At 35.6% G+C, this 26,696-nt stretch overlaps 1 protein-coding gene across 12 annotated transcripts in view; it reads left to right on the top strand.

The window, feature by feature from the left end:
* The window catches only part of Camta (Calmodulin-binding transcription activator), a 249,043-nt gene that overhangs the window by 147,783 nt on the left and 74,564 nt on the right, over positions 1 to 26,696 (top strand). For all 12 annotated transcript variants that reach the window (XM_069043130.1, XM_069043131.1, XM_069043121.1 and 9 more), the window contains one exon: positions 13,288 to 13,379. In XM_069043130.1, the coding sequence (XP_068899231.1) occupies positions 13,288 to 13,379 (92 nt within the window). The remainder of the gene's footprint in view (positions 1 to 13,287; positions 13,380 to 26,696) is intronic.

Raw genomic sequence — 26,696 nt, 5'->3', positions numbered from 1 at the left:
CCGCTTTTAAGTTAATTTCGTTAGTCAGTATTTATCATCGGCAATGTTATGATCTTCCACGAGCGAAAATAATCCTTTTAAAATATCCGATAAAGCTAATTAGGTCTGCTCTTAAATAATTTACACAAGATAATCTCTTTACAGCGTGCCAACTTTGTAACAATTTAACTAGTTTCTCCTATAAATAGGCCCAATGGGCTTTAGAACTTTAATTGTATGAAGCGATAAATATCCATTAAGTTGCCAAAGCCGCCGATTAAATTAATTCGTGTGTGGACGCGTCGAAAGAATCCTCCCCGAGTGCTCGCATTTTTGCGAAAACACCAGACAAAAATGAACACAATAGGGATCAAATTTACAAAGGGTGAACAAAAGAAATACTTGTTCTTATTTTAGATATTGAAACAGTAGAAGTGGGCCAGTCAGGAACAATGATTTATCGCGATCTTGTATCTTCTCATTTTTTTAAAGCTCCGTCCTCCTTTTACTTCTCACCTTTCGGCGCCGCTCGAACAAAATAAATTTCATAAAGTTCGACGTCGTTGATATATCGCAGATGGGGAGACGGTTCCGTCAGAAATTATCTCAATTATTTGGTGAAAAGTTGTTTTGACACTCCGACAAACACTTCGAACGTAATGAACTGGCCCCACATTAATTTGACATTGAAAAAAGCTCACCGTTTAATGCGAAATTGAACACAGTCCAATGTTCAGATAATATATTCTCCACTAACAAGTAGGTAGGTGTGTTTTGAATTTCAAAATAGTTGTTTATTTTTATCGATCTTTCAGTACGAGTTGTAGTTCTATTTTAAAAGTCTAGGTCAGTGTTTCGTATTTTTGCACGTTTTGTTCTAATTCAAACTTGAACGGTGCTTAATAGAGACTCAGATCCGACATAAAACCCCATATTTACCTACCGAGCTCTACTTTAATTAATTTAAAATCGGCGGTTTCAAAGGATTATCCTTTCGTCCAGAGCAATAATCGTATATCTTTCGCAATGATGCTTCCCTTCGCTTCGTTGCAGCGAAATTTATGTTTGAATAAATAAGTTTCTTAAGGTATTTTCCTTGCTGAAATGCGATATTGTGGAATAAACTAAAGTTCTCTCCCACTTCCCATATAAAAATGCCATTTACGTTAGAGAAATGTACTGATGTATTGTGAACGAGCGTCCATAAATGTTTTACATACTTTCATAGATGAACTATACATGTTTCGCTCGGCGACGTATTCCTGTCATTTTTATCTCTCCCGTTGCATTATTTAAAAGCCTATTCAATTATTTATACGACAACTCTAATATTTTTTTCATGCAAATGCAGGGGGAGGGGGGACCGTAACAGCTTGCCATCATCCTTCATACTGAATTTTTTCGAATCCATTCCCATTTCAGAATCGATGTTTCATTGCCACGTATCACATGCAATGGTGCTACAAATTTAAAACACAATGAAATATTAATGGGAACGACCGTTTTCTACCGAAAGCTGTTTTCTATCGTGCACTACCTCATTTTTGATATTACTCAATTCAATCATTGCATACTGTCATAATTATGTTTCTTGACAAAATTGTTGGCAAAATAATAATAGATTATATCCATTAAGAGTAGAAGTGAGTCTTTTTGTGCTAAGCCCAGAAATTGAAGACCGAGACGAAGTCGAGGTCCGACAACTGGGCGAAGCACAAACAGACTTTCTACGTGCACTTACATAGATATTATACCAAAATATCAAATTAGTTGTTATTAATTTTTTTTTTAATACTGTAATGAATTTTTTTGTTCGACACTGTCAGAATTTGAGAATTTTCTCCTATGTGAAAGGATTTTGATAAATGTCACAACTTGTCAAAACGAAACGTCAAGCTAATTTTAAAGGTTTTAAGCGATTTGGAGCCTTTAAGGGGCTCGTTTCACTCGCGTTTTAAAATGGCCCACGCGTTCCAAAAAAGGCCCAATTTACACACAAACTCGTCAAATAAACTACTATATTATAATAACATAAGAATGTACATAACATTTTAGTTTTACAATACAAAAATTTCCGATAATAATGCGGAATCTGGAAAAGTGCCCCGAATGCTTGCAGCGTTTCCCCGTTGAATGACAAGGGAAATCCTCTCGAAATGGAATTTCTTTGATTTTGAATCAAAGAATTGAATTTTGTTATTAATTGTTATTAACTTTGTTAACATGCTGCGCTACAAATATCTCTTTTCGCCCTAGGTCAAAAGTGTACAATGTTGCCAGCTCTATTTTATGTGTAAATTGCGGTGTTGGTGGTTCTTTAATAAAAAAACAGACTATACGATCCAAAGTTCGCACTGGTACAGCCTCGACATTCATTTTATGACCTAATCGGTTGTCAATTTGTTTTATTCACACGTGATGTTCTTGACATTTCGAGGGACATGTGTTATGAACGCGCTTTGGAAAGATGTGTTGGATTTTTTGGCTCCGGGACGGCATCCGCCTTTTCGAGTCATGTGTTAGATTCGGTTATGCATTACGAGTCTGGCGCTTTCATGTTTCTCTTGTTGGAATTTATGGTCGGTTGTAGAAATCTCATATTCTCTCCTAAGAACCAGAAGCTGCGAGATCTTGTAAGAGTTGAGACGTTGAAATTTGTATAACCGCGCCGTAATGGAAGCGGGAGCAATGAAGCATATTTCGGTCATAAAATTGATTAAAGCAGCGAAAATGGCACAGTGAAGCTCGCCAACACGTCAACAGATGTGTCTCACGTCTATTTCGCACCGTCATAATAGAGTCGAAACGATTTCGGCTTTGCTATTGTAGCTGAGACAATATTGAATGAGCGGCGCAGAAGAGGCGTGTGTGCGCCGCCAGTCATGATTTACGACGGAATGGCGGTCCTGATAAAAGGATATGTTGATTCTGGTTTTCTGTTGAGAAAACAACACACGAGATAATTAAATCATAATTGTAAATAAACCGGAATGTAAATGGATAAATCATTGAAACAATTAGTTGCGATAGCGGGGGCGCCATTCGATTACGTTTCCCTCTCAGCAAACATCTCCATCGTAGACGTATTTCGTTCGAGGAACTCCAGGAAGTTGCAATAATACAATTATTCTTGTAATTTCACACGAGGACTAGGAAATGTGCTCCGAGCTAGTATCTACTCTCATATACTAGATTGATTGTTTGTCTAAGTGGCACAATTTATTCACGAAATGGGATCCGGTTTCACCATCAAACTCCATCTTACAGACAATAATAAAACTTATGAATTGCAGACACCTATTACCACCCCGTCTGTGATGCAAAATGTACCGAAGTTGATAGAGAAAATGCTGATATTGATTGAATTTGAATTTTGCGAATTTGAAGGAAAACGTGGGCAACCGAGTTCCTCACCAAATAAGCTGCAGACTGGTTTCGCCCTCCTGGGAATGATCAGTAAAGCGGGTTCAGTCAATAAACTCGGTCATATTACAGTCAAGGGTAAAATTGTCAATACACTAACAAATGAGATTTTCTGGAAAAAGTTAAGTTTCTATGATTCTTTCTCTATTTTAATTTCGGAAATTGATTAAGTAAGAGGCGAGTAAAATATTACTTGGGAGGTATTAGAAAGAAAATCTTCATGGTGTTATGTAGCAATTAAAATATTCCCTTGCAGTTGTGAGATTAAACCAACAGCAACTTCCGGGTTTAAAGTTTGCGCTGCTTTAACTAAAGCGACATAATGTTTGGAAGAAAATTAACATAGAAAGAGAGCAATTAAAGCAATTACGTCGCTTCATGTTGTAATAATTAATCATACTTAGAAGATGGTTTATCAGTGTCAAGATAATGTTTTCAGTGAGTAATCGGAAATTGTCGTAGAAAACTCTTCGGAATCTTGGATCAGAGTGGATTACAAAATGATGATGCATTTTTCATTAAAACGATGAACAGAGATTTTACAATTGTATCATCTAAAATTCTAGGCTATTGCAATAAATAAATTTATAAATAAATTATGTATTAATAATTTAATTTGTTTAACGTTTTCTTAGTATTTTTTATATTTCTTTTGGTAAAAGGTTTTCTAGCTTTTTTTGTATTAGGTAATCATTGTTTTCTCAAAACCATGGAAGTTGTTTTCCGATATCAATTGTGATATCCTCATTGTTATCTGAATGGTTACTGATAGTTAGAATGACTCCACATGATGGAAGCTATATTTTAATTTTTTATGAGTGTGGATCACAATTTTTCCCTGACGTGGAAATCGTTGACTAACAAATGTAAACACTGTTTGTCAGTCAGTGATTTACTGGCAGTAATATGTGCAATGTGTCTTTTTATAAGAATAGACAAAATCCTGGTTTGAGGAGTAATAAAATGCTTCAGAATAAAGAGCTTGTCGCCTTGAAGAGCCTTAAGGATTTTGAGTGAAGTACTAGGCGAATCGGAAGCCTCATATAAAGTAACTGAAAACTGGTTCAGAGACTTTAAACTTGGTAGAACATGCACCAAGCGCTGGACAACTGTTACGAGATATAATAAGCAAATATTGATTTGGCGTACGATGTGGTTCTCCACGACAGACATCGCAGGGTATCAAGCTGTTCACATCTGAACCAGATTTAAATGCTGGATTAAGATGAATTTCTCGAAATTTTTCATGCTATGGATGAGATTAGAAGTCGGATTCAGAGTCAAAATATCAATATAAAGAATGAAAATAAACTACAAAAGTGGAGACACAAGAGTTTAATCCTCAGACTTGAAAATTTCTTGATACAGGCTAGGTCATGACATAATTAAAAGAACAACTTCATGTGACTTTATTATTATCTAGAGACGATGAAGTACAGATGACGGAAGCAGTGGCTCGAGGTGCAAACAAATGATTTTTTAACGGCATCAAAGAACTTCAGCATCATTGCACCAAATGTATGATGAGAAAATTGAATTTTCTTAGTCTTCTGCTCCTCCGTCAAGGATAACAAATGATGAATCACCCTCGTACATATAAATTTTCCCAGAATCTTTCATGCCCTCCATTCCACATCCTTAATGTTAGACAACTTTTTGCTGTATCTTACTTTAAAGTGAACAAAATAAACATTTGCAAAATTTAAAGGGTGTTCAAATAAAATAAATGTGTGATCAAGCAGGCGATCTGTTTCGCTCTTTTTTCCAAACGTAGGTCCACTTTGTAGTTGACAAGTCTTTCAGATGCACAACCTCATTTTGATTCGTTGTGATAAATTTATGAATGGAAGTTTTCGGTTCATTTTTTTTATATTTATATTTATATTTATATTATTTTCCTAACTCTTCCAACCTTTTCTGAAATTCATATTGATGGTTCGTTTTAAACTTTTCATTCCACGAAATATTTGACAGCTGATGAAGCTACGCAATAAGTGAACGGAAACAAAAGTGTACACTACCAGGCTACTTGACCACAAATTTTTTTGAACGCACGTTGTCTTGCACATTCATCTGAAAAATTTAAATTGTTGTTGCCGTTCATGGTGTAATTTTGATTGAATATATTTTGGCTAATTAAAAAAATACTTCAGTAGTGTTAGTCCAACACACAAAGCCACGTAGAAAAATCCGAGCCAATAATATTTCCTCCGGATTGTTACAACAAATATGCCACAAAGTTTCATTATTGCGAGATATTATGCAAAATAAAGTGTCACTTAATTCTTGGTAAATTTGTAAGTCAGCGTAAACTTTTTAATTAAAAATTCTCGATACTTCTTGAATATTTCAGGATGCAGTTGACTGCATTCTTTGGAGAGCAACCTCTCAGAAACCGGCCTGCTCACTTTACGAGAGCACCATATGCGGATAGGCATTTTTTTAAGATGCCGTGCAGCGTTCAGCCTTGATGGTGCAATAAATATCGTTATTATTACCATCATCTTGTAGTGGTATGGTAAAAAATTCTCGAAGAGACCTCTTGAAGCGACGATGCCGAGCAGTTAGCCCCCGTATTAATTTAAAAGCAGCAGTGGTAGCGCAGCGGACAGGTCCGGACAGCAGATGGATGTGGAGACTTCAGAGTTGAATTATTGAGGAGTTTCAGGAGAGCAGCTGGTGTCACACGAGACGACGCACTCCACAGAAATGAGTATATATATGAAGAGGGACGCGACCCGACTTGCCAAATAAATCCATCTTTAAATGCATGCGACTGTTAGTTTGCTTATTTTTGATTGTACACCGAGAGCCAACAAAGACAGCTTCTCTTGTCAATTTTTAACGGCGCTTGCTTGGGATTTGGAATTTTCTACGTGCGCATCCATTATGCATATTGTTCGGTGATTCTAGTTTTATGTTAAGGCACCGCTGCGGATTATGGCGCGGAATTATAAATGAACACACATTTTATTACCGGTCTCCGTGTTTGGGCTTTAACACGTATTTAAAAGGGGCGAAAAAATCAACGACACTCCTAGCCCCGCGACAAAAAAAAATTGTTCCGGACCCGACCGACGCTAAGAGCTTTCGCGACAAAAGCGTCCACGCGAAGACCGTCTGTAAATAACACCAACTATTTCTGTTTGCCGTTTTAAAGTGCATGTCGGACAATCAAACGGAGACGACGTCCCGTACCTTCTGGCGTGCACCTCCCGCGGGATTCCTGTCTATTTCAGGACGCGGTCACTGCGCTGACTTTTAGATTCGAATATTATCGCAAAGCAGTCGTCACCGTTCACGGTTCTCCGCCATTATCGAATAAAAAAGCGGTCAAAAGTTTTATTTCCCACTTGTTGTGGCTAAGCGAGAGTCGCGTCGAAAATTCTGTAACGGGCATTTTTTTCCTTGCTAATACCGAAATTAACTGGAAAAACGTCCCGCGAGATTAACGCATTTTCAACCGTGTTTATTCAAATATGGATCGGACGGGTTTCGGGTGTTAATGCAACAATGGATTAAATAAAAATATATGCTTGGGCTTCCGTTTTTGTTGCAAAAATCGGAAACGTTTCGTGCGAATGTAAAATGGAGAGTGAGGGATTTGGATAACTGCTTTTGTTTCTTTTTAAAAAGTTAATAAGTTCAAACAGGTGGAATCAAATCTCGTTTCAAAAATTGTCGAATTACATAGATAATCCCGATAATGGCACACTTTAATTGTAGCGCAAGGAACCATTTTAAATGCGGGAAATGAGTTCATTGGAGCAATCATCTTCAGTTTTGAAAAGAATTTTGTGTTCCACTGCTACATTGAATTGAAATACTATTTAGTTAGTTACATTATTGTACGGCAGGGGTATTTTACAGCGCGAAAACTAGGTTTCAGGCTCGAGGCGCAGCCGAGGGTCTGATTAGTTTGAGCTTTCATAGCCTGTATCACTCATTTTGACAAAACCGGGACTGAAATATAAAAAATATCTCCAGTTAGCTGCTTTGGTTTGTGTAATATTATTATTTCTAATTTACTAATCATGTTTCATGCGATACTAATTGTTAAAATACACCTATTGTGGTCCTCTTTCGCGATGAACTCCGGAGCCTGCCTAATATGACACGCTACATTCTTACATCGTAAATAACTGTTAACACATTCCTCGAGTTCAGTAAAAATTGAGCAAAAGAGCTTTACTACAGGAAATTTTAACAGTAAAAGTCGCAAATGGCATGAACGGCGGTAAATGAATAAATTTTGATGCATATTTGTAACTGTTCTAAAATTTTCATTATTTTTTTAGACAAGTAATTTATCATTTTTAAAGTAACATTTGAATTTTATTAAGTACCTTCACAAACTCCGGTAAAATGCTCTCCTGCAGTTTTGTTCTAAGAAATGATTGATTTGTGAGCAACAGTTTGCTTTGTGCATTTTACAGAACGTTCGTGAAATTTGAAAGTTTATTTGCTTTCACAAAAAATTCTTTGAATCACATCTGTTACAAATTGTAGCCTAAATAATCAATATGCACTGCAGAACTAGAGTTGATTTAAAAATGTAATCCTTTGGAGTGTGGTGATATTTTTTCTACCACGAAAATCTATTCACTTGTGGCCCTCCCGATAAACAGTTTCTTGAAGCTTATTGTTAAGTTGCTCGAAGCTTTGCTTTATGCTGAAATTATTCCCCGTGGGAGTGCCACGAATAGTAATTATTACTGGTACGACAGTGATTTTGTTCAAAGCAGAAGGGGCTAGGGTGCAGTATGTATTATTCAGCAATTCCAGTACTCCGCCAAATGGATAGCATTGGGTGTGTGATTTTCGAATTCAACAAGCGTTAAGGAAACGCCATAACTGCAAGCGTCCTACCGTTACGAGTTTACCTAATAGATACAAAAAGAACAAAGACGATCTGATGTTCGCTTAAAACAAAAGGTCTAGGCAATGCATTTGAATTGTTGCTTAAACATTTACGTTTATGGCGCTTATTGTAGAAGGTCCGGAAGCCGTGGCGGATGCTGGATGTATTGTGGGAGCCATCGCGACGCCAAAAAATAAAACCAGAGAGTTGGGATGCAATTTGCATCGAATACAGATTTATAAAAAAATTTATATTTATATAAAAAAATTTCCTAAAAAAAATCTACAAATATGTAGTACAATAATAATAATCATTATGGAACAGGTGATACTAAAAATAATAGTAATTATACACCAAGGTAGAGAAGACATTTTTTAAGGGAATAAAGAAGCGAGACTTAAAATTGTCTTCTCTACCGTGGTGTATATAATATTTTATCTTCAAGCGGTCGAAAAATAGCGCCTTCGTGTATCTCCCTAGAGACGGTTAAACTGTCTTTTTTTTCTAAGCGGAGTAGAAGTACTTCAAGTCCCAGGAGTAGAAGTGTCCCACAGGCGGCTCGACCGGGTCAAATGAAATATTTGTCACGATTTATTTATCAATTGCACGAAGTATGTAATAGGTACATAATTCAATTATCCCTATATTAAAGAAAAACCTCTAAAAAAGCGAAATAACGAAATTATTACCCAATATTTAACCGCGTCCCTTATATTTTGTCACGAGCCGCCCGTTGTCCGTAGAACTCTACATAACTATGTCTGACGGGAGCTTGTGATGCGATGAATTCACCAATTTGGCAATAAGAGAATAGCATTGTAGACTTTACTAATATTATCGAAACTTCAAGTACCAATAACAAGGAAAGTAGAAATTACTAGTGCCTTAAAATTTGAAGATTGTAACTGCAGGAAAAGAAAAATAAATAAGTGAGTTTATGTTCGATTTTTTTTTTTTTTGTGATCCGTTTGAAGATAAAATAGCAAATATCATTTAGAGTAGAAAGTCTTTTTGTGCCTCGCCCAGTTGTCGCCTCAACTGCGTTTCGGCCTTCAATCTCTGGGATAACCACAAAAAGACTCATTTCTACTCTTAATGATATAATATACTATTATTATTTTGGACAATATAATTATATTTATAACAAAGAAGATGTATGTGTATTAAACTTACAGATAGATGAAATGTAGATTTGACATCTGCTGAAAAATTGAATAGAGACCATCAAGAAAAATAGTGGATCTTTGTCCGAAGTAATTGTTTGCAGGAAAAACACCAGCGTGTAGGTAGAGATCACAGTTGAAAGATGCACCACCGCTGTTAATCCGACATCGAGGAGCATTCAGCATTACAATTACAACGTTTTTTGGCGTGAAAACGTGAAAAAGTACAAACAGCAAACATCCCTCTGTGTGAACTTGTGCAACTGGGGAAATGAGTGCGAAAGTTGAACAACACCCCCCCGGGGAGTGACATTCAAAAAATTGATTTATCATCGAGAGGAGTATTATTTAGGATTTATCCGACTTGCAATACACCCCACCGGGAGAGTTAACACATTCGAGAAGCCCCCCAATTTCGAGAGTTCCGCGTTCAGGTGAAGCGGTCCAGCGGAACGGTGGAAAAACCAAACTCGTTGAGTTTTCGTTTGCGGTGATTTAAAGAATCGAGGGTGGCGGGCATCGATTTTGTCGGATAGACGTCGGGGGCGGCCAACCTGGCCCGTCGCCCCCTTGTCGTTTGATTGTTGAACGTGTCCTTCCACGTCAGCGCTGGTGCAAGGGCGGGAGGGTTGATTTTACGGTCCGCGCGCCGAATGTGCTGATGCTGCTCCCAGATGGGCCGGCTGCTACACTCACTACTCGAACGACCGACGGATGTCCTTATTTATCGGCAAGTCCTTGCCGACCTTCTGATTTATGGCCGGCGGGGAGTTTTTGTATACTTTATTATAAGGATCACTGTAAATACCGAGCGGGACGAGCCGGACTTATCTAAGACATCGTATCCTGCAAGATTTAATGACGCTTTTTGCTGTCAAAAACGAAAAAGGCCTTATTTACTGCCGCCCGTTGCCACTCATCGGTATAATTGCATCTTCTTTTTGTAACGCGCGACGCTCACCGACTTGCTTATTTTAAAAGTCAATTAATTTAGATTAAAGGAGAGCCAGTAATTGGCTCCGGGGAGTCCTTTGTCTTCGGGAATTGCCACGGAAAAAATAAATTAATATAAAACGCGTCCCGCACCGTCGATTCCTTCCGACAATTAGAAACTTGATCTGAAAAATACAATTATTCATTTTCAATCGGCAAGTCGAGGGGTGCTCAAAATACCTGGAGCGCTTTCAGCTCTACTCATCGAAGGAAGAGTGTAGTAGAGCACTCGCTATGGTAATTGAATGCCTCTCATTACCGCTAATCCCGTTGACCCGGTGTGGGCTTCAAGTCCCTCAGCAATCAACCGTCACAACATGGCCGCTGTTCACTTAGCTCACCCTCCACCATCTGTGTCTGTCGGATTGCCATTACGACGTCGATACCCACCCCGTTGATTGTCCATTAAAATTAACACGCACACAACTCGCTTTTTATCATTTTCTGTTTTTAGGCGCCCACAAAACTACCTGACAGGTCGTTTATTTAACTTTATACTAGGCCGCGACCTCCGATGTTTATTTGGTGTCGCAATTTAAACATCCTGCCTTGCGCTATTTGTTCCACCGTCTATAAATACCCATTTGTAACATAACAACTATCGCAATACATCTTCGATAACATTGGACAACATTTTTGCAATCGACTATTCACCTCATCATACATTTTCTACTAGAAACTGTATTAACTGGCGAATTGAAATGCATCTTTTGGAAATAAATCCCCATCAAAGACTATTCGAAAATGTCAGAGGGAGACGTAAAAATTAGACAGTTGTGTAGTTGGGACCAGGTGCAAATGTGAGGTCATCATTTTATTTTAGTTTTTTAAAAAAATAAAAGAATAAAAAACCTCACATTTCACAACAAAAATCAACACTGGCCTAATTCCAGATAAACAAAATTTATCTGGATTAAGTCACAACTTGGAGCAAAATCTAAATAAATGAAACACATCGTCAGAGGGGGTTTAAATACTTTCTGTCGGTGTGCACTTCATTCATTTCGGCGGAGTAGATACGTCAGTTTTTATTTTTAATTCGTAAGTCGAGTGACATAATGAGCGGTGTTCCTTTTAGAGCGAAGTAGAATAGTATTTTACGGTAGAAGTCCGTTAGGATAGCCTTTACTGCCGAGCCAGAGATTTTGTGAGAGTAAAGGCCCTAACGGACGTGTATTGTACAATAGTTTTTGTAATATCTCTACGATTCGTTCACAATTATCTTTTTGAAATACATTTTTTTCAAAGCCATTGAAAAAACCGAATGATTAGGTAATAAGTGTGCGGAGGATGTTTCAATGTTGTTTGTCAGATTTGTTCAACGCTTAACTTTCCGTTGAAAATAAATGAATTAAAGCAATAAAAAATCGCAATCAATATATTCCCGATGTCCGGAAGTGAGGTCATCGTTATTGCCTGCAGAATCGCGCTTGTGTTAGTGTTAAAATTGTGAAGCATCATCTTCGATCTTGTGTCTACATTTGCTGCTGTTTGTCAGATTTGTTCAACACTTAACTTTCTGTTGAAAATAAACGACTGAAATCAATAAAAAATCGCAATCAAGATATTCCCGATGTCCGGATGACCGCAGAGCAAATGAGGTCATCGTTATTCCCTGCAAAATCGCTCTTGTGTTGGTGTTAAAATTCTGAAGCATCATCTTCGATCTCGTCTACATCTGCTAGTGGCATACGGATTTCGATTATTTCAAGGTGTGTCCCATAACATTAAACATTAATTATTTTACCGATTGTAAAAAAGTTGAAAAATAAAGTTTAGATCTACGTTGCTATAGTTATTTAGTCATTCAAACGTCCGCTCCCACTCATAACGGACAACCTTAACGGACTCCGGCCGTTATGAGGTTGTTTACATGGTAACAAACAGTCCGGAAAGCCAACAACGAGATATTTAAAAAAGTTTTAAAAGAAACTAAAGAGGAGACCTTCGCCTCGTTGTAATTAGATCGCTAGGAAAGCACCTTTTTCTCAGGTGAAGAAAATCAGAAAATCGTTCTTTCCGGTGAGGATTTTCCAGTTGAAAGGCTTCGGTCGTCGTTTAAAAAAAACTTGTGTGTAGTTTTATTGGGCAGTGATAGCATTTAAAGCCTCTTTGAGTCGGGATTTTGTAATTGTCGGTCCGTGCATTAGCGTTCCTCTGAATCGCTGACATAATCTACTGGAGCACTCTCGCCTGAAAAACCCTCCTCTCGCACAACAAAGACCAATAAAAGCAACCGATCACCTTTCAACTTGCCACTGATATCGACGCAGCAGAGATCCTCTCTTCACTGAAAGCGTATAATTTCAAATCAAATATTAGCGGACTTGAACTCGGCTCTCTCTGTATGTTATCCTGAAAGTAAACAGATCCTGATACCGCCCCTCGTGTCAACTCGTTTTCCCCAAACCACATTATCCTCTTCACTAACTTAATAGCTTTTAGACATAATTACGAACTAATAATTACCGTCGCTTTTCTCAAAAACGACGAGAGACGTTGCGATTATCTCGGGACTGTTGTCTTGGAGTTTCGCCGTCTTTAATTGTTAATTTGTCTGAATGGGCCTGGCCGCAATAAAAACTGTTTACAAGCAATGAAAGTCGTCAAGTTATACGAGCCGATCGTAAAATAGATTGCTATTAATAATAATAAGTTGGGGGCGGCTCTTGTAACAGGTAGACGCGAGGGGCCCACTTTACGGCTCCGTTATCATTTATTCGCATGTTTCATTAACATAATCATAATTCCCAATTGGCCGATGAACATTAGCACATTAGGGCAGGGAACGGGGGACCAGACTTGGCCGGTTTAATGTAAATAATACGTCAAAGGTGAATTCGGGACTGAGTGATGGTCTTGTTGCAGACGGCGAGCCCATCAAACTGCCCGAAAATCTGGAGAGTCTTCCCCGAGCCGACCATTTCCCGACGCAAAGACATCGGTGGAACACCAACGAGGTAAGCGCTACCGTTTCCTTTTCAGAAACTAATTTCATTCGGGATTAAATGTATCGTTCAGTTTTAATCCTTGAAAGAGTATCCGTCTGTCGTTATGATATGTCATATAAAATTACAGTATAATAAAATAAATGGCGGCCATCATCACTAAATGGCCACAACTGTACAATTTCAGCATTTCTTTGAACCAACAACTTTACGTTATTGTTATTACGCCGGTTTATTGCAAGTTTATTCCTAGTTGAATGCCTGACGTGTTTTGGAGAGACTGTTGTGTTCAATAAACGAAACATTAAATTTTAGTGCAAGGTATACATTATAAATTATTAAAATGGGCTCTCTTTTTTCCGGCGTGTACGAGTTTCCATAAAGTTTTTATCAGTCTCGGATGAATATTTTCGGTAATGGTTCAGATAATATTGTGGTAATAATAATAATGTGCCGCTCGATTGAATGTAGCGACAAATGTGTTTGAAAAAACACAAAATTCTAGACAGACAGCGTTCTATTGTTGCTCAGATATAATCAAATCTGATCTGATAGGAAATCACAGATCGAGATGATAAACTAAATAAATTAACTAAATTATAGCAATCGCATGGAAAATAAATTCAGAAAATTAGAACCAACAATTTATTGAAGTAGCCAATCGACCAAGTGTAATTTATCTAATACGTTTGCCATTAAACGTTAAATTATAAAATTACAGCATAAAATAGGAAATAAATATTTTACAATCGGTAGATATCTGATTGAATCTAGGCTTTTCGCCGTAGACAAATCGTAAGCAAAAAATCTTGCAAAGGAAGGAACAGTGAAGTTTTAGAAACCAATACAAATCATGGAACAGCAATTGAGAGGGTAATTCTAGTCCAATATGTCGCTCATTGGCTGCAATAGTGGGACAACTTAAAAATACGATTTTGGAGTTACTACAGGTCCCATTGTGGAAAACTAGTCTTGGTCCTGGGAGTATCATTGACATATCTGTTACTGTTACTGTTGCTGATCTCCAAGTAGCGAAAGAAGTCACCATTTGATGCGAAGTTTCCGCAACAACGAAAATTTTAAACAGATTTATTTCAAAAAGTGATTTTTGCGGTTATGCTATTATTGTAACCTACGAGCGATATTTCTTGTTAAAATGCTGTTCTTGGAACGCACTGTGCGTACCCTAAAAAGTTGCCAAAAATTGCTTGACACGCTGATAATGATATGTAAAGTCTGTTGTTTTTTTTTTATAATCAATTGTCAAAGTGTTGTCAGGTTGGCAGAAAATTCGAAACAATGAATTTTATAAATCACGTTTGAAACATTGACTTCTGAAATTGTCACCGATTGCACATTTGACAATTTAAACTTAAATTAAACACGTGTCTTACACTCATAAACATATGCAACATAACCTCAATAATGATGTAGGGGAAATCTAGAGTGAAATTAAGATAGAACTGGACCAAATGTCAATGATTTTTCATATACAGTTTGTTTTTTTTCTTTATTTTGACACTGACAATTGATTATTAAAAAAAACCGGACTATATGTTTTGAATTGCGAATCAAAAGGTGTAAAAGTAAAAGTACTAGCAATAATAATAATACCGTTGCCCAACAACAACAATGTAAACACTGTTTTCATTATCATTATTATTACTTGCTATGAATATTCGTATGTAATAATAAATGTTCGACCTCGGTGCCGTGCCCCCTTTTTATTACAAAATAAGCTGTGTTTCCAACTGGTAAAATATCTATAAAAAATAAATATACCGGGTGTTATGAAAGTCCACGTAATAAATCTAACCACCAATAGGACTCGTTAAAATAAATGTTTTTTTTTTATTTATCATTTTTTCCGCAAATTCTTCAAAACAGATAATGAAGCGCGAAAAAAAAATTACTGGATTAAAATACTCAAATAAAAAACAGTATTAGAACAGCGGTAGTTCTTTCTTCAAAAAAACTATAGTGTTTATCGCACAAAAACATTTCACTCACTCTTTCGTTTCAGGGGCCCAATTCTTGAAATCACTTCCCATAAATGAATTCCCAGTGGAATTTAAAATGTTCTCATATCTGTATTCTTGAACTGTTTAGAAAATGATTTCACATGATAATTTAAAAATGCAATATGTTGACAATTTGGATGAAACGGGTCTAATTTCGGATAAAATCTTTGTGCTTGGGCAACCATTATTTGGATTGCAATGAATTCTTTCATTTTTTTCTTTTACAAACACAATTATGTATTAACAAAAGTGTCACATTTGACAGTCAAATTTCTCGCAAAAAAAAATATTTCCCCATGATAAACACTAGGTGAAATAATTCTCCGGATTACTAGTGGAACAATCCGTCTGACATAAGTCCAGAATACACTTTTGCATTTCTCATGAGAAAATTTGCCTATTTTTCCAATGAGAATTAATTCCATCGATTCAAGAATTGGGCACCTGTTGATTATCCCTTGAGCAAAGTGTCAAATTAGGGGTTAGAAAAATGTAAAAAAAATACTCAATTAAAAAAAGATCAATATGTAAAAGATGTTTATTTTAAAGAGTTCTATTGGTGATTAAATTACGTGGACTTCCATAACACCCTGTATAGCAATGGTAATTAAACACCTCATGAACTAATACATACAATACACATCGAATAAACACAAAAGATAAAATAAATTGCTTGAAACTAAAAATATTTTAATGCTGTATACCCAAAGTTCGAAAAGGAATTTGGTTAAAAGGGTCAGACATACAAATCACCAAGAGGACAACCCGTATGTTGGACAACATACTTTGTAACTGTAAACAATTACCTTCCACCAAAAGAAGTGACGTATGTATTGTATGTATGTACTTGAATACAAAAAGAAGGCGCAATTCGGTTAAACGGCTTTCATTCAAATTTCACTTAAATTTTAAAAACATCGAAAAATACTAATTTTAACTATGACATTTTTTGTTAAAATGCATTCACGTTGTTTTGTCATAAAGGCAAACCATGGAAATTTTGCATTTAATTTGGTAGAGAAGCTGTCTATTGAATTAGGTTATGTTTTTCTAAGTTTGAGGTTACAAATAGCGTCAATGTCTAGTGCATTGTCTTTAGTTTTACTAATTTGCAGTAGAAGAATACTCAGACATCGCGGGAAATTTAGCAACATGTTATGTTCACTTTGATAGGTCGGTATATCAGGCACTTTAGTGACGGAAATCAAACAGTGTGTCCAACGTTAAAAAAATAAATCATGGCCTCCCATTATATCAAAACAACGTGAACCGTGTTTAGCTGCATCTTCAAATATGTACCTATAACTCATTTAACACAGAGGTACCTGATTGTGTTGCATCCATCCCAGCTAACTCCTTTTAAAATTTTTATTAGTTATTTTATAGGTATTATAGATTGAAATTCTGTATTATACTATTACTTTAGGGCCAGTTTATAGAAAGAATTAAATGTTAACCCATGAATCCGGAACTTCGATTGGTTCAATCTGATCACGTGTTCAGTTAATCTCGCATTTTATTACGATTAATTTAATTTCGCTTCTGTAAATTGGTCTTTAGTTTTGTTTCAAGTTTGCTTGGTTATTTTTTCTTGCATTTCATTCTCGAATTTGAAAACCTACATATAAAAAAAATTAAAAAGTCATCGTCTCAGTAAGAAAACGATCCATATTATAATTTTTAGGCAATATAATAATACATACATATTGTAATTTCGTCAAAATTTTGTTGTAAATTATTGTCAAAATAAAACTGATGTTATGAATTTATTTTGAATCTACACATTATGCCTTTTCTGAAAAATAAATAAATACGTCATGTACAATGACAAGATAAAGAAAGATAAGTGCTTTAAAAAATTAAAATTATATATCTGCATATTAAAATAGTTATTTTTCTATAATTGATTCAAAAAATTGAAATTCACGCATAGTTATCCGTGTATGACGTGGGTCATTTTTTACGTGTATTTTTTTTGCATTGTTACGAAGATCGAAACCATAGAAACCATACAAAACAGTATGTGAAATGCGATTTCACTCACACGACTATTTCTGTTTTTCACTTCACGCACTGTTTTTTTATTAGTTACCTAGCAACATGGTCACTGCATTGAAACTTCAGAGTTCCTTCAAAAATTTGAATTTTTAATTTAAATTTTTTGAATCAATAATTATAGAAAAAATATTTTTTATATTTCCTGCGTGAAGAAGAAAAAACACTCACTTCACGCACTTAATATAAAATGGTTATTTTTATATTAAGTGCGTGAAAAGTGTTTTTTGTGCATGAAAAGGTCTTTTACAGTATAAGCCTTTGAATGCACACAAACATCTTCACGCACGAAATATAAACAATATTTTTTCTATAATTGCTTTCAAAGCTAAACTTTGAATCTTTGAAGGAAATCTGAAGTATTAACGCGCAGTTACCAGGTAACTAATAGAAAACAGTGTGTGAAGTGAAAAATAGAAAAGCTTATGTGTGTGAAATGCGATTTCACTGTAATGTATGGTTAATCTTACAACAGTGTAAAAAAAATTGTATGTAAGAAAATGACCCACTCACACATAGATACCTAAAGTCGGCCTTACACCAAGGCAACAATTGGCAACATGTTGCCTGCAACATTTTTTAGTAATGACCGGCAACATAACTAAAAAATGTTGCAGGCAACATATGTTACCAATTGTTGCCTTGGTGTAAGACCGCCTTAACTGTGCATGAATACCAATTTTTTGAATCCATTATAGCAAAATAGTAGTTTATTTAACGAGTTCGTGTGTAAAGTGGGCCAGTTTAAAACGCGAGTACCCACTCATGCCAAAAAAAGCCCAATTTACACACGAACAAGTTGAATAGAACGTTTTTTTTTGTTCGACGAACCCCTTAAAGGCTCTAAATCGCTTAAAATCTTTAAAATCACTTGACGTTTCATTTTGACAAGTTGTGACATTTATCAAAATCCGTTCACACAGGAGAAAATTCCCAAATTCTGACAGTGTCGAACAAAAAAATTGTTTTAAGATGTTTGACTTTTTAACATTTATTTAATAAATGAAAGTGTACCTAATATACATACTCGTATAGAGTTGAAGGAGAAAGATAAGATTTAAGTGGTGAAAATATTACGTTTTTTTTCCACTAAAGAGATTGATTAATACTATCGTTATCAACATAATTAATCGTTTTAATGAAATATCAACGTTAACAGGAACATTTCCGCTCAACATGTAACTAAGGTTTGCCAGTGTAGTAAAACTTACGCTAATTAAATAAGAATAAATTTTTTGAACTGGACTAAAATAGCAGTTTTTATTCACTCAAGACCTGATGCTATAATAATTAACTTTTTTATGGTGTGCGTGTTTTTTTTAATTAAGATCATCGAAACATTTAACTCGCGGTATTGTTGAAACTGTTTATTGTCGTAAATCTGAAAGTTGCGGTTTTTCGGAATAAAATCGAAAGGCAAACTGGGCGGCGGATCCGTAATAATTCTTCGAAACTAATTTTTATCAGATAATGTCAAAATAAAACTGTAATGACTTTTTAAATTCTTTAATCTCGCCAAATTCTGGCTTAGCGAAACTCAATAATTCGCTTCAAAGAATAATCTTATCAGAATTGCGATTCGAAATGTGAGAAAAGCGCAATTATTGTAATGGAATTCAGCGCACAGTCATCAACTTATCACGGCAGTAATTGTGGTCGCGATCCTGTTTCAATATGGATGTGTTATTAAATCAATTGTACATCGGAGGGAGGTGGTTTCGCGTCAATTAAACGTAATTACGTTCTAGTTGGGGTCGAGCAGAAGTAGAAGAGTAGGTACCGTGAATAAATAGTGAATTTTTAAGGAGAGACGACCTAATTAAAAGTTCTGGTCGGGTCACTGTCGGAGGGATTTCGCAATATAAGTGACTTTATTTCGTCCGACGTTTCCTTCCTTTTATGTCTGAATTCCTGCGAGATTCTTTAGAATTCGGTCCGGTAAGCTCTCGTGGGTGTGTATTGGTAGTTGAAATGACGTGTAGACCATTCGGCTGACAGTTATTTAACCCCGTGATAGATATTCAAGTTGGAAGTAGCCACAATCGATCCGTTTTACAAAAGCGCCCCTCTCTCTGGAAAAAAGTCCACGGAAAACTTGTTTACGCTGAATATAAAACGGGCATTTTTCCCCACCCCCGGTCCGTTGTATATTTTTGCATAAATATGTCCGAACACGGGTAACGATCGATGTTTCGTTCGGCCCGATTGTTTATAATTATGAGGCTCGATGTTTACGTTCGAGTTGGCGCAATTAAGTGGTAAAGCAGTCTTTAAATTGAATCGTTTAGTTATTCTAGCGGAAAATGATTTTATAATGAGTTCTTACGCTCATTGTGGGCTTTCCCGGGCTTAGAGGGTGCGCATATTTCATAAAATTAACGATGGGACTGACGTGTCGAGCTTAGGCCGCGTTCAGATTTCGAGTATAATTTTCCGGTGATATTTATTTATGTGGCGCGGATACGTAAGCAAAAATCGTGATCTAAATGCCCGGAATATCTTTTTCCGTATAAAAGGATGAAGCAAGTGAGAGACGTGGCCGACATTTGCCCGTATAAAGTTATTCCTCGAGGAGAAAGCGAATATTTCAGGCATAAAATTGTGAGTCTTCCCGTGTTTTGCGTTCGGGAATCTGGGGGATAACCTTTGCAATGTGTATCAGAACGACGGCATTGAATACAGATAAGTAATTCCGGGACAAAACACGAAATAAAATGCCCAGGGCCGAATCGAGGAGGGGCCGCCCCGAGACAACGTTATCTAGAAGTTAAATTAGATGGAAGTAAGACCGAAACTACGCAAACAGACGCCGCTAAATTGAGAATTAATGTCTTGCGTAGAGCGGACTTTATGACATTCTACAGTCGCAATGACTTCGGGCACGTTTTGTCGCTGAAAGTTTTAATGGCGCTTTTTCAGTCGACAAAACTTAAATATCCCACCACGCTCCAATTTTTTTCCTTCAATCGAAAAACTACGCTGAAGGTGGTTCAGACTGAATTTATAAAACCGAACGCCGACCTGACGAAACCTGAAAGCTAGGTTGCACCAATCGATGGGAAGTTAATTTGCGAACGCTTCATTCTCTTATGTTTTCTTAATTAAACCGTATACACAGAGATGCAGAACCGATAAAAGCGGCTCGCAATTTGGTGCTTCTCCAAAATAAACGAAACCTAACAATCAATGTTAAGTGGTATTCAAAACACTTTTATAAACATTTTTTAATCATGCGTGTACAGCAATTATAGGTTTGCACGTTTTATACGGATTCGCGTTTGTTTCTGTTTAGATATGAAGAAAGAAAAAAGTATAAAACCATAATTTACAAGGGACAAAATTAGGGACGAAACAGTGTCAATCTCAATTTTTTAAGATGTTTTTTTAATCGCACTGTACAAATGATCAACAAGAAAACGAAGCAAGAGTGGCTCTAACTCTTTCTTAGCTTGATCATACACATATGTATACTTGCTATACACAGTCGTTATATTGGTTCCCTCTCGTATCCCACCTCCACCCGGCGGCACGGCAATTTTGCCGGAGTACACACACTATTACGGATAATACTATCAAGTAATAGTGCAGTGCTTATCAACATAATTACCGGCGTCTCGCCTCCACATTTTGACTTTTTTGTGTTTTATGTTCTGTGTCAATGTTAAGGAATTTCCTCACGATGTGACATGAGTATAATAATATACCTTTTTGAATTTCAACCACCAATGTGTTCTCTAAGTCCAAAATTTTTAAATTTTTAAAAAGAGATTGCGGTACTATCTCTCAAAAATCATTAATCATTAATGCTTTATCTTCAATGGTAAAACCCATTCTACCACTTATTATGGGATAATTATTGCTTTCAATTACAGTAAACGTCCGTAAACTTTGCCGAAATCGAAAAGAAAACTTTTTCAAGATTAACAACACCGTTGCTTTAAAATTGACGTTTCTTTGACATTTCACCGCAAAATCTGCTTACCAGTGGCGTTGCGTTTGGCAATAAAGCTGGTAAATTACCCATTTTTACGAATGTAAAATTTTGCTCTTGTTAATTTTATAAAGTTTCTCCATTATCAGATAATAATAATAAAATGCACAATTATAATTCCAACGTCTAAAATTCATGAGGTATGATTTAATAAAGTAGCGTTTGAGACCACGCATTGAACGCTTATTTACACAGAATTCCGCTACGACATGACCGATAATTTGCAACGCCTGCTTTGATTTGTTTTCTTTTTGATCACATTGTCTAGATATAAAGGGTGTTTTTTTAAATTTGGCGTCGAAGTAGGCGTTGAGAGTCGATTGAAATCGCGCCACTCGTGTAAAAGTGTAAGATTTGAACAGCTGATCCGTGATCCGTAACCTGTATGTATAGTGCGTTCACAATCGACAATTCAACGCCTACTTCGACGCCAAATTTAAAAAAACACCCGTTATATACTGCTGTTGAAATTGAACAAAATCTTAAGGCAAAACTTTAATAAAAATGCTCATTACAATAATTCACAAGAGACAAAATTTATGTGAACCATAAAATTCGCCACTGCTCCAAAACGGAATTTTGAAAGTTTGGCGGAATTTAGCATCAAACGTCACCCGGTGTGTACTGCGCCATTGGATAAAAAAAATGTGGATGAAAGTAGTTTTGCAAGAGAGAAATTTTGTAAAAATTATAAAACCTCACACTGAGTAGTAGACAAGAAATTTTACACCACATAAAATTCTCCTTCTTCTCTTTCTTTTAATTGGAAGTAACATTAGGCATCACCATATTTGTAAATGGCAACCCCCAATTTTTTTGCGGATTTGGAGAGACTATTAAATTCTGATTTATGCCCATCCACCATGTATGATCTTTCTATGATGTGGACTTTTAAACGTGAAAACAGGGTGGCATGAAATTCAATATCATGAAAGTCATTTTTTCATGATCATCATCACAAACTAAAATAACAATGTGCTTGATATTAAAATCTCAATTCAACCATATGAGTATTATTTTCTTATTAGAGAATTAATTTTCTGTGAAGATTTCCATGTAAAAATTAATTTCGCTGACACCACACTCTTTTCATAAAAAGATATCTCAGGGACCCTCAGTCCAAAGGCATTGCACAGACGAGGTGGGAAAATGAAAATTATCGAAAAATGTTTGTTTTAATAAAATTAAATCGACCTCTTTTCTTTTCGAAAAGTTCAACGGAAAGAAATATGTATTTCCTTTGTTCTAAACTTCTGTATACTGTTTCAAAACGAACAAAACGACGATTTGCCAGTCATATAAAGCACTGAACCTAAAAATTTGGAGTCTTTATAAAGCAACGAACGTTGTGTTAAATTGAGTATTCACCTTATAAAAATTTAGCCAATGAAAATGCTCTTTTTTTAGAATTGGACCAATCAAATTGGAATTACGCGATAATTTTTCACGGCAACAAATTATCGATAATTTTTTGACAATTCTTGCCAGTTGTCAGTTAAATCAGAGATTTATTTGAAGAAAACACATTATTATTAACAATATTGCCATTGCGGCTTTAGAGTTTCAAACGATGGCCGTCACGGACTTAGTTGTCCTAAAAATAAAGGTAGATTTTCAAGACATTCGGATCTAAATCAAATTATCCAGCGAGCCTTAAGAGGAGTAGATACCAATGTTGACCTTGAAATTTCCACAATACCGGCTCGCCTGTCAGAGTAAGCAATAAACCCGGCAAACCAACCCCTGCTTATTGTAATGATGATTTACATGATTTACAATAGGGTCTTTCACAGGCATGTATTATTTTGACGCTTTGGGTAGTGGTTCAAATAAAAGTATCGATATTTTCTTGTTAGATATTTAAAAATGAAACACATTTTTTTAATTTAGTTATTTGCTTTGATCGTAAATCTAATAAAGTAATCTATTACAAAAAATAAAACAGAACTTTCAATTATTTTTAAATATTTCTTTTAATATCTCTTATTGGCATATTTCTTGATGTTCTAGGATCAATTAATTCAGGTAGATAACACTTCATATAAAATTGTTCCAGTTTATTTTTCATTTTTTTGTCCCCAAAGTCGTCATTTTTTTTTCTATTACTTGCGTTTTTAGTTTGTTTTTTCCTGTCCACACTGCCAATATACATTTTTTTAATTTGTTATTGAAGTTGGCCTTGTATCTGATAATACCAGTCGTGGTTGGTATTAATTTCGTAATTACCATCATTTTTAATTTTCCAAAATGGGATTAATTTCTTCATAATGGCTTCGTCGGGTGTTAAATTTTGTTTATACGCAGTATAAGGGCATTTTATTTCGACAAGGCTATCGATCTTTTCTACCAAACCATCTGGGGATGCTCCCAAGAAATAAACGGTCTTATCAATAAAAAGACCACAGGAAATTATTTCAATGTTGTCGTTATATTCTTCGGTTAGGTTTTTTCCAAGTTCCTTCTTGGAGTCAATTTCATGTATTTTTCCATGATTTAAAGAAGGAATTTTTGTTGAAATGACATTGTACAATATAGATTTTATAGTTCCGGCAGTATTAATTTCCTTCTTTGTTCCATCCATTCACCATCTTCATTTTGATCTGCCGTTCTTCGTTGAATTTCATAAATTTGTTCATCAGTTTTTTTTAATGATTTTAAAAATTCTTTCTCCTCTTCTTCATACATTTCTCTACACATGTCAGCCTGTTGAGAATTTTCGCCATAAGATTCATCAGGTTTATGTGTCCTGGAGTGCTGGTACCCTTTTGAATAACCTTTTTGCCTCAGTTTTATTTTTATTACATCACGTTGTTTTTTCACTTGCGCCATTCTTCGAATCTCTAATTTCCTTATAATTCCATTTTTGTTCCTTCTTAATCTACCATGCCTCATTCACCAGGTAAAAATACTCACTTTTGGTTTATTCTTCCAATTTGTCAGGTTTTGAGTACCTCCTCTATTTCGTTTTCTACTTGTAAGTCTTTTTATAACTCTTTTATTAGCTTTGGCCATATCTTTAAGAGCAAGAAATAAATTCCTAGTATCTAACCTATGAAAGAAGAAAAAGAATTACTAGGTGTAGAAAACTTAGATATTTTATCACATACTTACGTCACCAATTAATAAAACACTAGTAATAGTCTCACTAAAAGTACATACTACAAATAAACACTATCCACGTTAACGGGTATACAAGTAAAACAAAACAACTAAACAAGAGAACACAATAAAGAAGCAAGTAACGAACACAGGGCGTAGTCAAAATGGAAAGACATGAAATGAAAATCCAGACTAAGGGAATACTTTATCTGTACTGTAAAGAGGAACCAGGTATAGGAGGGTTTGGGTACATTATAAATCCATCAAGTAGCTTCTAAGGCCCCCGCTTGCGGTAGACTTATTATTGGGGACTGTAAATCATCGACGGCAAGCTGAATTTTACTTTGCAAATTGTGCTAACGCTGTAATGAGCTTATTAATTAAAATATTTTTACCGGGTTTGAACCTATCATTTTTAAAGCAGTAATTCTACATTTTGGCTTAAGAATATATCCACAATCTGGTTTTGCATTGTTGTAACTAGGAACCATCAATTTCACGAAAATATTTGCTACGTTTTCTAATAATAAAAAAAAGAATTTTTAAAATTTTTTCAAGCCGATTTGTAGGGAATGGTTTGCTCTTTTTAATGAGATGATTTCCATGAAAATATGTCAATTAGGGCTAAAGCTACAGTGTTAGCACTATACACTGAAAGCTCCATAAGAAAAGTACGTATCTACTCCTCTTAAGTTGTATCCACATTTCCTCCTCTCTTGAACCATGTGGCCTCTTGAGAGACGATGGTAAAAGACCTGATGGTGCTACACTCATTCCATGGAGTAAAGGTCAACGCCTAATATGGGATGTAACATGTGTTGACACTTTGGCTGATTCTTACATAAGAAAAACTTCCATAATTGCAGAATCAGCTGCCGAAGAAGCAAGTAAACGAAAACATGAGAAATATCAAAATTTAAAGTCTGCAAATTATATTTTTAAAGCATTAGCTTTCGAAACGTTAGGTCCATGGAGTTTGGAATGTAAAACATTTATTGATTTCATTGGTGCAAAACTTATGATTGAATCCGGAGATTCCAGAGCAAAATTTTTCTTCTACCAAAGAATCTCATTGGCAATTCAATGTGGAAATGCTGCAAGTATTTTAGGGACTCTACCTTATGTAACTCCACTTGAAGAAGTGCATTGTTTATGATTTATATGTATACATTTAACTTGTTTATTAAATTTTACTTTACTTAAAAAAAAAAAAATTGATATCTTGATTATAATTTTAATTTGGCCTAAATTTAAGTTGCAGCGATCATTCGGTGAATACTCATATAGAATTGCCCTCGTGATTGAGAAATTCCAGATAATTTTGTTGGTGATCACGAGTGTCTGCTGTTGTAAAAATTCCCGACTGCGTAGCAGGAGGGAATTTAACAGCAGACACGAAAATTATCGGGAATTTCTCAATCACTAGGCCAATTATACCTAATAATTTATTGCCTGTAGTTAAAAACATGTGCATCTTATTAAAAAGGTACTCAAAAACGTAGTTCCCAACGAGGAATTGTAAAATGCTAGTGTTCAAATAGTATATTAAAGAAAGAGTTTTATAAGGGTTGATTTGGCGCACGAGTCCCAAGTGTAGAAAACGAGCCGTTTTCTATGGGACGAGTGTGCCAATGCCCTTATAAAACGAGTTTTTTAATGTTATTTTTTGTTTTAATTTTTAATTTTTTTTCTAGGGAATTTTGTATTAATTGGTAATTCAAGGTAACGGATGCAACAGATGTTAAGAAGTAGAGTTTGAACATTAATATTGGAAGTTTTTTGGTGTAAATGATATAATACACTGAAATATTGATAACATTTTCTTAGAGATCTATTAAAGCATTAAAGCCATAAACAACTCCAAATTGAATACAATAATAGACCTATTAGAGACGCAAATTCTAAAAATGAACAAAACCTCATGCTATTTAACAGTTAAATTACGATGTTATTTGGTAATTGTTCCTGCTGTTCAGTTCAAAAAGTGCAGCAAAAGCCAGAGACAAAACTCTAGAAAATTTTCTCTACATAGGTTTCCATCTTCCTTTCCTTTAAAACGAACGAAACTTAAAGAGTTGGAGGCTTGAAAGCCAATTAACGTCAAATTCCTGATTAATTGACCCCTTTTATTTCTGTTTTTTTATTTTAATTACATGAAATGTA

Source organism: Tenebrio molitor, chromosome 3 (assembly GCF_963966145.1).
Source record: "Tenebrio molitor chromosome 3, icTenMoli1.1, whole genome shotgun sequence".
NCBI lineage: Eukaryota > Metazoa > Arthropoda > Insecta > Coleoptera > Tenebrionidae > Tenebrio > Tenebrio molitor.
This window is presented reverse-complemented; position numbering and strand designations above follow the sequence as displayed.